The 15000-nt window shown below is 40.3% G+C and overlaps 1 protein-coding gene across 1 annotated transcript in view; it reads left to right on the top strand.

The window, feature by feature from the left end:
• Wasf3 (WAS protein family, member 3) overlaps positions 1 to 15000 on the top strand; it is a 70914-nt gene that overhangs the window by 51025 nt on the left and 4889 nt on the right. The window contains exons 5-8 of the mRNA XM_013027260.1: positions 2850 to 2967; positions 7693 to 7868; positions 12400 to 12666; positions 14456 to 14823. Coding sequence (XP_012882714.1) covers positions 2850 to 2967; positions 7693 to 7868; positions 12400 to 12666; positions 14456 to 14823 — 929 coding nt within the window. The remainder of the gene's footprint in view (positions 1 to 2849; positions 2968 to 7692; positions 7869 to 12399; positions 12667 to 14455; positions 14824 to 15000) is intronic.

Here is a 15000-nt window from a genome sequence, read left to right on the forward strand (position 1 = left end):
GAATATAAGCACAGAACAATTAATTATACATGCAGTGAAATACTTGCCTTCACTACAGCACCACGGAGATATTTGGTATTTAATTCAGAGAAACATGCTGCATTAAAGGTTTGTAACAGTGAAAACAGTCACCAAAGTACCCTTCTATTATTGTTAAAACGGTAAAACACAGTATCAGGATTATACTTCTAAGAACAAGAAAATTGTTTCAAAAAATTACTCTAAAACTTGAGGGGAGGGGTAGGCTTGGGAGGGATGGAGAACAATGAACAATGATGAAAGGGGTGAGAATCATCAAGCTGTTTGTTGAATGGTAACCCCTTTGTACAACTACTTAAAGATAGTAAAAACGTAATTTTTAAAAAGAAAGAAAAATGTCTATGAAGAGGAGGCCTACACATGATTATGTTAGACACTGCTCCTACATCCTGTCACCACAATGCTTTCTCGTACACCTCCTGATACCACCCTCCCTTCTTTCTTCCTCATACTGATTCCTTGTTCATGACAAGCCTTGTTTCTCTGCCCTTCTTTACTCTCCATATGGAGTCCACTCTGGGCTCTGCTGAGCACAGGTGGTGGCGGCTAGTGACCCTCACTGCCTCAGGGTCAGCAGTATAGCTGATGTTCCTGTGTGGACCATAGAGAATCCTGGGAATTCTTTCCTTCTGGGACAACCATCTTGAGATTCCTACTACAGGCCTTTTGGTCCTTATTAGGAAGGTAGGCTGTAGAGGTTTTTTGGGGCAGAATTTTTTGTCCTTTCTCAGGATCCACAAGGAGAGGTTTGGACATACCCTGTATCATGCTCTGCCAGTAAAGGGCAGTTCAAACTGTGACCCTTCCTTTCTGCCAGAGTTCTTTCAGATACATGTGAGAGACTCTGGAAATTAACAGAGGAGGAGCAACATGCCTCACTCTCCTTTCCTGGGGAACAAGTATGCTTTCCAGAAGGTGAACACATCTTTAAAAAATGCTATATACAAGTAGAAGCATCATAAGCCTGATGTTTTAACTTGTGACTACTTTGCTAAACATTTTCCCAGAATAGTTTCAGTTTTCCTTACAGCCAAGAGCATCAGTGTACCTACTATAGCATAAGTGTTTGATTGTCAAAAAAATTCTAAACTGGCATTACTATAAAAGTTCACAAAAGCAAACTGGTGATTCATGCCTGTGTAATCAGGAGACTGAGATCTGAGAATCATAATTCAAAACCAGCCCAGGCAGCAAAGTCCATGAGACTATTATCTCCAGTTAACCACCAAAAATTTGGAAGTGGAGTTATGGCTCAAGTGATAAGAATATTATCCTTGGGCAAAAAGTTTAGGGACAGCACTCAGCCCCAGGATCAGCACACTAAAATTAAAAACCAAAACTACTATATTAAGTATGTGTGGTGATTAAAAATTTTAGTTGCATGAAAAATAGTATGATTTAATATGTATACCATATATATATATATATGCATATGACATGAACTTATGGATTTGAATCTAAGTATGGCACAGGCACCATGCTGAAAAGCTCAGAAGTTAAACGGTATCAACAGAGGTGATTATAATCCTGCATCAAGAGTAAATATTTATTTATTTCAGTGGCTTTCTGTCTTTATAAGAGTATTAATTCTGTTTTTAAGACAAAGAATGTGCATTTCATTTATCTCAAAGTTTTCAGTAAGTTTCTAACTCCATTTTCCTATGCATTTATCTATAGTATCTAGGGAAACTATCTTTGTTCACAATAATATTATTAATAAAATGTTTATTATATAGGTTGTTCATAAGTCAGGAAATGAGGAAAAGAAAGAAAGGCTGTTAATAGCCCAGTGTTAAACTATAAGTGACTTGCACTGGTTTGTTAGTGATTTAAGCACAGTGACTAGAGTAGCTATTATAGGAATAAGGAGGAGCTTGCAGGAGATGATGCGGCAGGAATTCTACCCTCTTTTCCCACTGTCCTAAATTAGCTTTTATTGTTCAAGCATAAGTTCGTTCCTGTTCATACTCATTAATCTGATTTTGCTTTTCCTATATGCCTTAAATGACTTACTACACTACAAATATGAAATGTAAATGTAGACCTCTTACAGATGTTCTGCAAGCACATGGTTTTAGACATTGGTAGACTATAGTACTAACTTGCTCATGATTGTTTTGAACTTTGCCATATTTCAGTTTTGATTCACAGTGGATGCACTGTCATTGATTATATGATAAATGAGTAATTCATGTAAGGATGTTAAATATTCTTTAAAGTCCAGTAACTAAAGAAGTTACTTATCCTGAAATGAAGTTTCTTTGAAATATATAATTCATTACTTTGTTTCCTGGTCATGTCTATACCCTGTGAACATTTTGCTTTCTTCTTTTAGAATTGAATTTATAGATGTTGGACAAGCCTAACTGAGAACAAGAGACAGAATGTTTGCTAGTTCTTGCTATAGGAATATTGAAGCTCTAGAGTAGAATTGAATATATCGGTACTAAGAATCCATCCATCCATCTTTGTGTTTAGTCCCCTGTACGAGTAATAAAAATATTTCCTTAAGTAATTGAGCTGATAAAACTTACTGATTAAGAGCTAACTATCCTGTGAATTTTGCAGAACAATTTTCTCTCAAGTCTAAGTTTTCAAGAGTATTATCACCTAATTGTCATAGATCTGTCATGTTTCCAAATAAGAATGCATATTTTCAACTAAGAAAACTTAGTGAAATAATCATTGAGTAGTTAAGATGTTCCATGTAGATGTTAAAAATCCCATGGTTAAAATTAACAATATTAACATGCAGGTGAAAGTGTTTGACCATCTTTTTTTCCCCTGACTTGTAACACATTGATTCACAGAGATGATAAGAAGGATGGGCTGAAGTTCTATACTGATCCTTCCTATTTCTTTGACCTTTGGAAAGAAAAAATGCTACAGGACACAGAAGACAAAAGGAAAGAGAAACGACGTCAAAAGGTAAGTAATTCCATCTGTGAGAAATGTGGTTATCAGTTGCATGTTTAGAAATAAAGCAATAAGTTGTTTTCTTCCAAGTTGTTTCCTGCTGAAGCTTTATATTAGAGGTTACACTTTCACAGGAAGATCCTCACTATTCAGTCTAACATAGTAATACTATTTTTTAATCAATACTATCTATTTGTTCTGCAATATTTGCTTGGCCTTGGCTTTAACAAAAATGGTAGCTAAATTTCAGTTTTGTCTGTGACTGCATTTTGTAACTGCTCTCCTGCTTCTTCAAATTTTCATCCTCTGATAAACATTCCATATCAGGGTGAGCTTTTATCTTTCTTAGTTATTGTGTTGCCACCTTGCTGTAACTGAGACCTTGATGAGCGTTTCATAGTAGGTTGAGAAGAACGTATAATATGCATTACAAGTGTAGTACTACGCAATTATTCTCTCTGTATGGATGGGGTAGGCAAGAGAATCGACAGTCAGAACACTAGGAAAGCTCTCTTCACAGTCTTGGAGGTACATTGGCTCTGCTCAGGCTAAGAGACCTCTACTCTGAAAACTGTCCCTTTGGTGCCCCCAATTCAGAATTTAGGCTACACCATGGAGGAGAACCATTCTGTAAGGATGTCTGCTAGTGGTTTTTTTTAATATGTATGCTATGTTTGAAACATCATCCAGTTTGCTTGACAGATATTACAGTGTATTGATTAACTGGAAGAAGTTCTTAGCATTTTGTAGGCTGATGTTAGTTAAGGGTTTGAAGCACTTCAAGTGCTACTGGTCTTGTAGGAGTGAGGGTTTAGGATGGAGAAGAATCTGTGGTTTGAAAGCAAGATTTAAGAAAGGGAATGTAGAAACTGGGGTATAGATTAGTGGTTGAGCACTAGATTAGCATGGACAAGGCCTTGGATTTTCTCCCCAAAACCACATAAAGGAGGCAAGTAAAGGAGGGAAGAATCCGATGTTAGAGGTGGGTTCTGGGAAGGGATTAAAAAGATGTAGTTATGTATACTTTGTTTTGTACTGATTGCTTGGGAAATCTTAGAACCTTTAAGTTCTGAAATGTATCCAAGCAAAGAGAAATGAAATAAATATTTAAAGGCATGCTTGTCTTTTTATGAACCCTAGGCCTGTGCATGCTAGAAAAGTACTCTGCTTTTGAGTTGTATACTTAGCCTAGGTATGTTTGTCTTTTGTTTTGTAGTAACAGAATGAAACACAGGGCTTTTGAGAATACCTTCCTTTAAAACTTTCTGACCTTTTTTTTGGGGGGGAGGGTCCGGTCGTGGGGCCTGAACTCTGGGCCTGGGCGCTGTCCCTCAGCTCTTCAGCTCAAGGCTAGCGCTCTACCACTTGAGCCACAGCGCCACTCCCAGCTTTATCTGTTTATGTGGTGCTGAGGAATTGAACCCAGGGCTTCATGCATACAAGGCAAGCGCTCTACCACTGAGCCACCTTCCCAGCCCAAAACTTTCTGACCTTTTAAAGGGCCTTAATTTCCATTGTGATATTTTAGCAAATTGTTTAATTTTCTTGAACACTGTCCTTTTGGAGGAAAAATCTTTATATATGATTAGTGTATCTTTAAAACATCTGTCATTTCCTCACTTTTTTTCTCACTTGTTTTTAATTATTCCATATTCCTGCAACACATTCTGATAAGTACTTCCTACTCATTCATTTATAAGAATTGCTTATTAAATGCCTTCTAAATGCTGGATAAGCAATGATAAAACATCAGGAGATTACAGTACAAAAAGGAGTACCTTTGGTAATCGTGTGACCCTTTGGATCTTAGAAAGACAGATAGAGAAAGTTGGCCCTGTCAAATCAAATCTTCTTCATAGCAGAATATATAATGAGGACTTCAATTTCCAGGATGTCAGACACCCACATCATGTTCAGTTTGCAGTTGTCAGACCTGAAGGAAAAATCAGAGAATTTGTCAGGCACTGTGGCTCACGCTTATAATCCTAGCTACTCAGGAAGCTGAGATCTAAGATTGTGGTTCGAAGCCAGCCCAAACAGGAAAGTCTGTGAGACTCTTATCTCCAATTAACCCCCAGAAAACTGTAAGTGGAGCGGTGGGTCACCTCCCAGGCCCTGAGTTCAAGCACCACAACAGACCAAAAAAAAAATTAGAGAATCTGGGGATAAGAAATATCCTGTTTTTGAACTTTGACTATGGAGCTTTAAATATGTAGTTACACTGTTGTTATTATGAAGGAAAAGTACAGATTGCTGTGGGTGAAATGATCTGGTGGGTGGCAGTATACCCCAGTGGAGGGTCAAAGAAGCATGAGGAGGTGTCACACAGCAGGTCCAACGGTTGACAGCCAAGAAGTGTGAGGTGTGCACAAGGTAAGCTGTGTTTTAGTCAAGAGCCTTCCAGTTGAAATGCAGAGGAGCAGGCTAGGGTAGGAAGCAATGTGACATGTTTTAGGGATTTGAAATAGGCCAGTATAGCCGGAGTGTAGATTCACTATTGTTAATATTTTGTGATGATTAGCTCATATGTGTATGTGTATTTGTTTGCCTTGATATACATGTCACACACACTTAATCCCTGAGTATGTCAATGTGTATCTCTTAAAAAATAATAGTAATAAACTGGTTTTAATTAAGATGCATATTGCAATCACATTGAAAGTCTCTCCCCTGTGTTTGGGTTTTATATAAGCAATATATGCTAGTTATAACATAGTCAGCTACCTCTGCAGGAAATAAAGGCATGCCTCTTCCTGGAAGAACCTAGTCACTCTTTTTGGGACATTTTTTTTCAAACTTTTAAACATGTGTACATACACATATACACATTTAACCAATATTTTAATACATAAAATTGTGCTACACCTGATTTATATACACAGAGACATTATTAAAAATGTATGATAGTTCTAAGAATTGGATAGTCCTCTAAAATATAAATACTTCATAAATTATTTACCCATTACTGTTTTAGAGCTATAGGTTGGTTCTAAGTTGCTGCTTTTACAGTACTGCAGTGGCTATTCCTATACTTGTGCAGACAGTCTATAAGGTTAATTTCTATAAGCCAAATGGCTATGAATAGCATGTTTTGAAATATGCTATCATATTCCAGCTAACCTTTAAAAGACTAAAGAATTAAGTCATACTCCTAACAGGTCTTCCCCAGCCCCAAATATGCTTATTTTGTTTGATAAATGCTCCATCTCATCTGCATGAAAATTTACATCCTTCTTAGCTGTTTCTGTATCTTCCATGAATTTCATGTCCATGTTCTTTGCAGGTCCAATTCTAAAACCTCCAAATACCCCAGAAAACAATCTAGTCCTTTTTTATTTCATCCGTAAGCCATCTGGGTCTCCTCACCTCAGCCTCCTTAGAAGCTTTATAACTGGTGTCTGTCTTCTTTTCATCCTTTCTCCAGAGCCTAGAAGGTCTTTTCTAATGCCCCTTCTTATCACTTGCTACCTACTTATTGCTCAATGGTTTCTCATTGTTCATGGAATAAAGAACAACAGTTTTAGCATGGCCTTAAAGGGCTGGCCTATCTCTCAGATCTTAGACCATTTGCCCCCACTTTCCCACTGGCCTTCTTTCATTCCCCCTAAATCAATGCTACCCTTTCTTGTCAGAGCCATGGCACCTTCTATCCCTTCTTTATGCAGTGACCCACATTCTCCACAGAATTAATACCTACCCAGGGCACAAATCTGGTCTCTTCAGTTACTGTAGGATGCCTTCTGGACTAGATAGTGTTATATTTTAAATATGTAAATACCTATATACAAACATATCAAAATACAGTGTTTATGTGCAATATTTTTATGTATGAAACTATAAAAATACCTTAAAATAAAATCCATTTTGCCACACTTTTTACCACACACTAGTTTGTGTCATCTTATGTACATCCCCTGCTGGACCATAAGCCTCTTGAGAACAGAAAACCCTGCCCTGGAGAAGCTCATGTTTGAGCATGGTGACAGTTTGATGATTTAGCCAACATTGATTGAATATGTGCTGTTTATAAAATAGCATATTAAGGTTTATAAGAGCAGAGAGTAGGAGGCAAAGCACATCGTTTTCATCCTTAAAGATCTGAAATTCTTAGAAGGAGAGCAGGAAGACCATAGAGTTGCACATAGAAATCTGTGCTCACCTCTGAAGAAACACTTGGGTAGAGTCTCAGAACATATTACGTTTTGACTGGCTAACAGGGCTGGAGCAAGAATAGCCCTATGTATGGGCAGGTAAGTTTCCTCATTTTATTTTGTGTTAAGCTAGTTTGAGGATAGTTTAAATATTCTGTCATAATCCTAGAAAGGAAATAGAACATTTTTAATTGTGTTCTTGGAAAGGTGATTATATGCTAACAAATCAGGAACAATTGAGTAGTTGTATGACATGATTTCTATGAATGACAGAGCCTGGTGTTTTGTATATGTAATATAGACCTGAAAGATTCAGGCTCCAAGCCTGAACTAGCCAAATGATAGTTCTCTACCAAAAATGATGGCAAGCAACTCTCAAAGTGGCAGCACAGTAGCTTTTTGTTTGTTTAAAAACCAAAGTCTCTTTACTTCTTATAGGGTAAGGAATTACCTTAAGGAGTTTTCTTAACTGTGGATTAATTGTGTGTGCATCAGGCTAATTTATTGCTCATTGTAACTGCATTTAACCAGCTGTTTTCCTCTCCCTTCTGTCTTGGCATGCTTGCTTTCTTTTCCTGGACCTCAGGAGCAAAAGCGTATAGATGGCACCACCCGAGAGGTGAAAAAGGTTAGAAAAGCCAGGAACAGGCGTCAGGAGTGGAACATGATGGCGTATGACAAAGAGCTTAGACCCGACAACAGGTTGTCTCAGAGTGTGCACCACGGAGCATCTTCCGAGGGATCCCTGTCCCCAGATACTAGGTGTGTGTGTGTGTGTGTGTGTGTGTGTGTGTGTGTTTGTGTGTGTGTGTGTGTGTGTGTGTGTGTGTGTGTGTCCGTCCGTCCGTTCTATTCCCCTCCTGCATGTGTGGGCCACTGTGTACTGCCTGCATTTATCTTAAATTGGTATGCCACCAGTAGCTTTGGTATGTATGCATTCCACAATATGTTTCAAAACTTTCCTTAAAAATCACTTATAGCTATATACTTACTCTGAAATAATACTTTAAGTCTGTTATTTTCAGTTGGGTTGTTTTACGACTTTTAAAGCTCTGATTTAAATGTGCTATTCAGTTCATCTGGAAGTGGTTTTAACTTTGGTTCTGAATTTGGACTAATGCAAATAACTTCAACTTTAATAATCATTTAATCCCTTACTTTTAGCTTGGAGGTTTGAATTTCTTCTGCTACTTGTTATCTAAAAATGATTGGTGATGATGATTGCTATGACTTAGGAAGACTGCACTGTTCTTTTTGATAATCCTTTGGAAAAAGTGATTAACAAAACAGAAATTGATGTCTCATGCAGACAACTAACCTGATTCTAATTTCAGAAGAATTCTAGCAGAGTCTACTTCAGAATTTTGTTAGCCTTTAAGTCAGGGGCTGGTGGCTTTCTAAAATCTAGATATTTGAGATGCTGAGATCAAGAGGATCACAGTTCCAGGCTAGACTTGGCATACTCAGATCATTGTTTTCCCCTCCCATAGCTGAACAAGGTGGCATGTGCCTGTCATTCTCTCTGTGTGAGAGGCTGAGATCAGGTGAATAATGATTCCAGGATGAACCAGGCAGAAAAGTCTCGGAGACTTTGGGCATGGTAATGGTTATCTGACATCCTAGCTATGGTGGAAACTAAAAATAACTATAAAACAGATAGTGATATAGTTGCACACTTGGACACAAAGACGCTGTCTGAGAAAATAACCTGTGCAAGAAAATCCTGGTGGCATGGCTAAGTAGTAGAATGCTTCCCTAACAGACATGAGGCCTTGATTTCAAACCATAGTCTTCATCCCCCCCACCACCAAAAACAAAAACAAAAACAAAAATAAAGAAAGGTTAGCCCTTTGAAGTAAACAATGTAGTTACTAGGTCACATTGTCATAAAAGGGATTGTCATAAAAGGGATGACAAGAACTGACTAGTCAATTTTAACTTTTGGTTTAATTTCCTGCTTCTGAATTCATAAAGTTGAAGTCCTCTATTTGCATAAGATTCAAAGTCTTCAGCATTTAAAATTTTACATAGAAAATTCTTATATGATTAAGAATCTTTCATATTTTTGAAAGATTCAACAATCTCTGGACCTTGTATTTTATCTCTGCATTTTTTGGTCTTTTTTGTCTCCTCCTCTGTAATGTCAGCATTTAGTGTTTCTGGCTTGTACCGAGATGCAAGGTAGGTGCTTGCTAGGAGACACATCTGGTCTCTCAGTATTTCCATCTTAGTGGGCTTGTCAGCCATCTTCACAATTTCAGACAAGTTCCATGTAATGTTTCTATGAAGGTGTTTCCTGATGCATATGGAGAACTGTTGGAGCCTTGCCTGAGCTCTAGCCTCCCATTGGAATTGTATTGTCAGTTTCTTTCTTTGCAGGAATTGGGAACAGTGATCCACCTCTCTTGAGTCTCTGGGTGGGGAGGGATCTGTGAACTGGATCGTTCTTACTGATGTCAATTTGCTTATAAGTTTTCACAAATAGGTCATGAGTCCTTTGGCTTAAAGATCCGCTTGACAACTTTTGATCCCTCACTTGGCTCATTGGTGCTTATCCTAGCATCTGAAATTAGATTGTTCCATGTTGGAACAGTAAAATTAACAATCATTTGAATTAGGTAATACTTTGTTTCCATATTTATGTTGTCTATATATATATATATATATATATATATATATATATCTTATCTTCCAAAAAGTAAATCAAATTGCATGTTTTATTTCTTCAGCACTTCCATTTGTCTGCTACTATTGTCCATGGCCTCTTTAACCATTTGCATGCATTATTTACTGACGGATAAACAGATTATAGTTCATCACTGTACTTGGATTATAACCCTAAACTTAATTTAGAAACTTTAATTTTTATTTTATGCAACTTCTTCCTTTATACAAATAGAGCATAACTTACAATATCTGGAAATTACAGAAAGGAATTAAAATTAAATATCCATAATCTTACCGGCCAGAGAAACCATTATTTACATTTTAATGTATCTCTTTTTTGTACATGTTTTTGTTTTACACAATTGGAATCATGCCATGTATTTTTCTAATATTTCATGTTCAAAGTATTATTTGGAAACATGGTTCTTTTAATGGTTGTATCCTCTCATCTGTGTGTATTGAAGATACTGAGGGAAAATTAATACCAAGTTTCATGGCATGTGTATAAAATACTCATATCAGTAATATATTTTAAATCCACGTGAACTAATGTTATATTTTTGCCCTCTCTCTACAGAATGCTAGGCATGGCTTGTTTCTAAACCTGAAGGCCATCTCCCAGCTAACCAGTTCTCTTTCAGGAAACCCAAGAAGTGTCACACCTCCATTGTTTCACAAGCCTTTGTTTTATCTCATCCAAATCTGGATCCTAATAACATCACTCTGACTTTGTGGTCCTGTTGACTCCCAAATCCTGGGAGTTTTATGACATTCTCCCACTGAGTCTCCACTGCTGGACCAACTTGGTGTCCTGTTTCAGTGTCATCTCCACACACTGGTTCTCTTTGCTGCCACAGATGGCCATTGATCATCATGGAGTTTCGAGACCACTCCACTAGCCTTCATGTTGCAATGGTGGCTCATGGTTGACTTCCAGAAGCCCAGCAGGTGCCCTGCTCCTGCCTGTGAGCAGCCCCTGTGTTCTCTAGTTCCCTCTGCTTTTCCCACTCCATCCTCCTGGTTGTCCCCCTTTACCAAAGTCCTGCCCTAGAGAAATTATCTGCTCTTACTTATCCTTCAAACACTTGGTTCCTCTACCTTTACCTCCACATCTATCTGTCTTGGCTTCTCTGGAACCTATGTCAAGGGGCAGTTTTACATAGGTAGCTCTCACTTAGACCACAATACCTGTCCTGTGTTGCCCAGCACTTCGTCCACAGCACTCCACATGGTGCCAGGTGCCCACACAGTCACTGGCATAGTTAACTCAGGTAGAAGCAAGCACATGTCCTCAGCAATCCCAGATAGCTAGGCTATCTGTATTTTATGTTTTTGAACTGTACCAAATATAAATACAGGTCAGACTCTTCTCCATTAAAATATCTTTAGAATCACTCACTAGCAGTTGGCAGAGTTAAGACAATCCTCACAAACACACCATAATCTAGAATTCATGCTCCAATTAGGGAAGGAAAAAGAGGATGAACAGGCTGTTCTGATTTAACTTTTCGGTGCAGTGCTCCACTGTGGGAAATTGATGTCTGAAATCCCAGTGGTGGAAGTTCAGTGTGTATCTTCTTTGCTCCCTCCATACCCCCAATATGTGTTTGCCTGTTTCCTTCAGAGAGAGAAACACAAGCTGAATCCTAACAGGAGCCAGCAAGTACATGTGAGAAAAGTCAGAACAAGAAAAGAAGAGTGGGAGAGAAGGAAAATGGGCATTGAATTTATGAGTGACCCAAAGAAACTGGAGCAGGCAGGGGGCGTGAAAGAGGACAGGATGTCCAGAGGGTTTGTCCTTTTGCTTTCTTTGGATTCCCAGCCCCAAGCTACTCGTACTGCTTGAGCATTGTGAGAGGTTGTGTGGTTCCCCTACTGACATGTGTCCTGTAACCTGGGTGGGATTGCGTGCCTCTTACTAACACCTGGCTGCACAGTGCCCCATGTTCTTGGTCTCCTCCTGGGCTGAGCTAGCCACCAGCACCCATCATCTTCCTGAACTCTGCTCACTAACATGAGGTTTCCATTCCTTTCAGAGTTTCATACTTGTCTGTGTGTTCCAAATTCCAAGAAGCTTTCCATAGCTCATGACACTGCTTCTTTCTCTCTGGGTTAAATACATTCCTTCTGTTTAAGAAAAACACAATTTACCCTTACATTCTGGATTTCTCTTGCCGTTCTTACTGTTAATATTTATCCTGTTCCCCTGCCATTTTGTAGTTTCTAATTAGATGCTGTCAATTTCATTGCCGTTGAAATCCTGTCTTGTCTGAGGGGCTGTTTCTAAATGAAATGGGATTTGCCTCGTAGCCTTGTCTCTTAGAAAAGAAGTACGTGAAGTGCTGTGAAAATGAGGCTCTGCTGGTTCCTGCTTGCATCTGTCTTGACTTATTCACTTCAAAGCTGTGATTCTAAATCCACGTAACACTGGGGCTTGCTACTAAAATAGTAATTATGTTGCTGCTGAGAAGCTCTCATGGGGCTAGATCTAGCTGATCATAAAGGATATAAATGTGTGATTCTTGTGCACTGGCGATGTGACAGCTTATAGAGATGCTTCTGCCTGTAAGGGGCACTTTTTAAAACCTAATGTAAATTCCGCCCATTGCCTTGTCTCCAACATCAGGTCCCACACCTCAGATGTCACAGATTACTCTTATCCAGCGACACCGAACCACTCTCTGCACCCGCAGCCCGTGACCCCTTCATATGCAGCTGGCGAGGCCCCACCCCATGGGGCTCCAAACCAGGCCTCTGAACATGAGTACCGGCCCCCGTCAGCCTCTGCCAGGCACATGGCTCTCAACAGACCTCAGCAGCCACCACCTCCACCTCCTCCCCAGGCTTCAGAGGGGTCCCAGGCCTCTGCACCAATGGCTCCAGCAGATTATGGGTAAATTATTGATATTCCTGGTCACGGCTTGTTCTTATGTTCGAATCTTAATCTAGGTGGTAGAATTTTATCATTGACATTTTAGAAGCCAGAACCCAAGAATGGTTTGGATCAGCTAGGACTGGTGGCACACACACCTGTAATGCTAACACTTGAGAAGGGGAGAAGGAGGATGGCAAGTTAGAGTCCAGCCTGGGATAACCACATAGTGAGACCCTGCCTCAAGATAACAAAAGAATGGTTGCCCCAGTACTGGTGGCTCTTGCCTGTAATCCTAAGTACTCAGCAGACTGAGATCTAGAAGACTTCAGAAAAATTAAGAGACTCCCATATTCAAAACAATAAGCTAGGTTGGAGGCATGGCTCAAGTAGTAGGGAACCCCAACCATGAGCAAGCAAGTAGAACAATAATGAGGCCCTGAATTCAAAGCCCCTTATTGGCAACTAATGGTTGGACATAGACACTTACTAATGTTACAGTACCAAGGGTTGATCCAGGGCTTCACTTAAGCCATGCCCTCAGCCCTTTTGTTTGCATTTTGTTTTTGAGCGAGGGCCTCCTAATTTTGCCTGGGCTGACCTTAAACTCACAATCATCCTGCCTCATTTCCCAAATAGATTGACTCTTTCTTATTACAGCTATATGTCAGGTTTGAAGTGTTCATGGGTATGCTCTTTCCACACATACTCCCATGGGTTTGGATGGATCTTTAAGCCAAGATGTTCATAAAGGAACAAAATGCTGATTTGTGAACCTGTCCGAGCCCTCCAGTTTGTCTGTGTATCCTGGGTGGACCACAGAAAATGCTTGTCAAGGAAGTCTGGAGTGATCTTCACACTTTCTCCTTTCTTGACCTCTGGGCATTTAGATTGTTCTGTCTTTAGGCTGTCATGTTTTCTGTTGAGGGCAGAACTATCCCATCTCCTATAATAGGTCTTCCTGTTCACAGGAGCTCCTGTCAGTATTTGAGCATCCACCTTTATTTTGATGAGTGCCTTTAGCTCTTTTTTGTTGTTGTTTTTTTTACTTTACCCTAATCTTTAAACGATCATTCAGAGTGATCCACCAGAAAAAATTAATATATGTCCCAGACAGCGTTTACTTTCTACTCCAGAAATCTGGTGTCACTTTCTTAAAGGTATGTCCACAGCCCTGAGAAGTGACACCACACAGTCCTGCTATGTCTTATCTTTGTTGGGTTTTTGCTAAGCTATGATCCTGGGGTGAGGCACAGTCCAAGGCTGCTGGGTCAGGCACAGAGAGACTCTGTGCTCAGTTGGCCTGGAAACCTTTGTCTAAATAGAACAGCACCAGTTTCTCAGCTGTGCAACTTTGCAAAGCATTTTAGCACTCTACGAGGTGTATCCTGGACCTGGGAAGTACCATGGGGCCAGGCTAGAGAATGAAGAATTCCCCTAGTCTGCAGGGCCTCAGAGCCCTCATGAGACAAGACTGTGAGCCACATGCCTCTGAGAAGCCCAGGATGAAGGAGTATTGCTGTGTTCTGACCTCAGCAGCCAGCTACATTACCCTAGTAGTCCACAGATTCCAAGCCGTCCACTTTCTAAACACTTCAAAGGGTCTTGCATTGCATCTGGATGATGAATAATGTAGAACTGAGGAACAAACTGAACTCAAGAGTTGTAGAACTGTGAAAACAACTGACCTGTATGTATCCAGCTGGCAGTGTTGTGTCTCGGGGAGCTTCTCTGTTAAGCATAGTAGAACTTGGGGGACATGACCCTCTGTGGTTATTTGGGTGACTTTTGTCTCTCATCTGTTCATTAGGATGCTCCCAGCACAGATAATCGAATACTACACCCCTTCAGGACCACCACCTCCTCCCCCTCCACCCATGATTCCCTCAGCACAAACCGCCTTCGTCAGCCCTCTTCAGATGCCCACACAGCCCCCTTTCCCCACATCAGCTGGCTCCACATACTCGGCTCCCCCTCACCCATCTTCTGCTGGGCTCCTGGCCACAGCGCCGCCGCCTCCAGGCCCACCACCTCCACCGCCAGGCCCTCCTGGCCCAGGCTCTTCTCTTTCATCCTCTCCAATGCATGGGCCTCCTGTGGCTGAGGGAAAGCGTCCGGAACCTGCACAGCCGCCCATCAATGATGCTCGAAGTGACCTCCTTGCTGCCATTCGGATGGGTAAGTGGACACCAAAGACCACCACCTTTTCTTTAGGAAAAGGTTTCTTTCCTTCCTTCCGTCCTTCCTTCCTTCCTTCCTTCCTTTCCTTCCTTCCTTCCTTCCTTTCCTTCCTTCCTTCCTTTCCTTCCTTCCTTCCTTCCTTCCTTCCTTCCTTCCTTCCTTCCTTCCTTCCTT

The sequence above is a fragment of the Dipodomys ordii genome, unplaced genomic scaffold, assembly GCF_000151885.1.
Source record: "Dipodomys ordii isolate 6190 unplaced genomic scaffold, Dord_2.0 Scaffold102, whole genome shotgun sequence".
NCBI lineage: Eukaryota > Metazoa > Chordata > Mammalia > Rodentia > Heteromyidae > Dipodomys > Dipodomys ordii.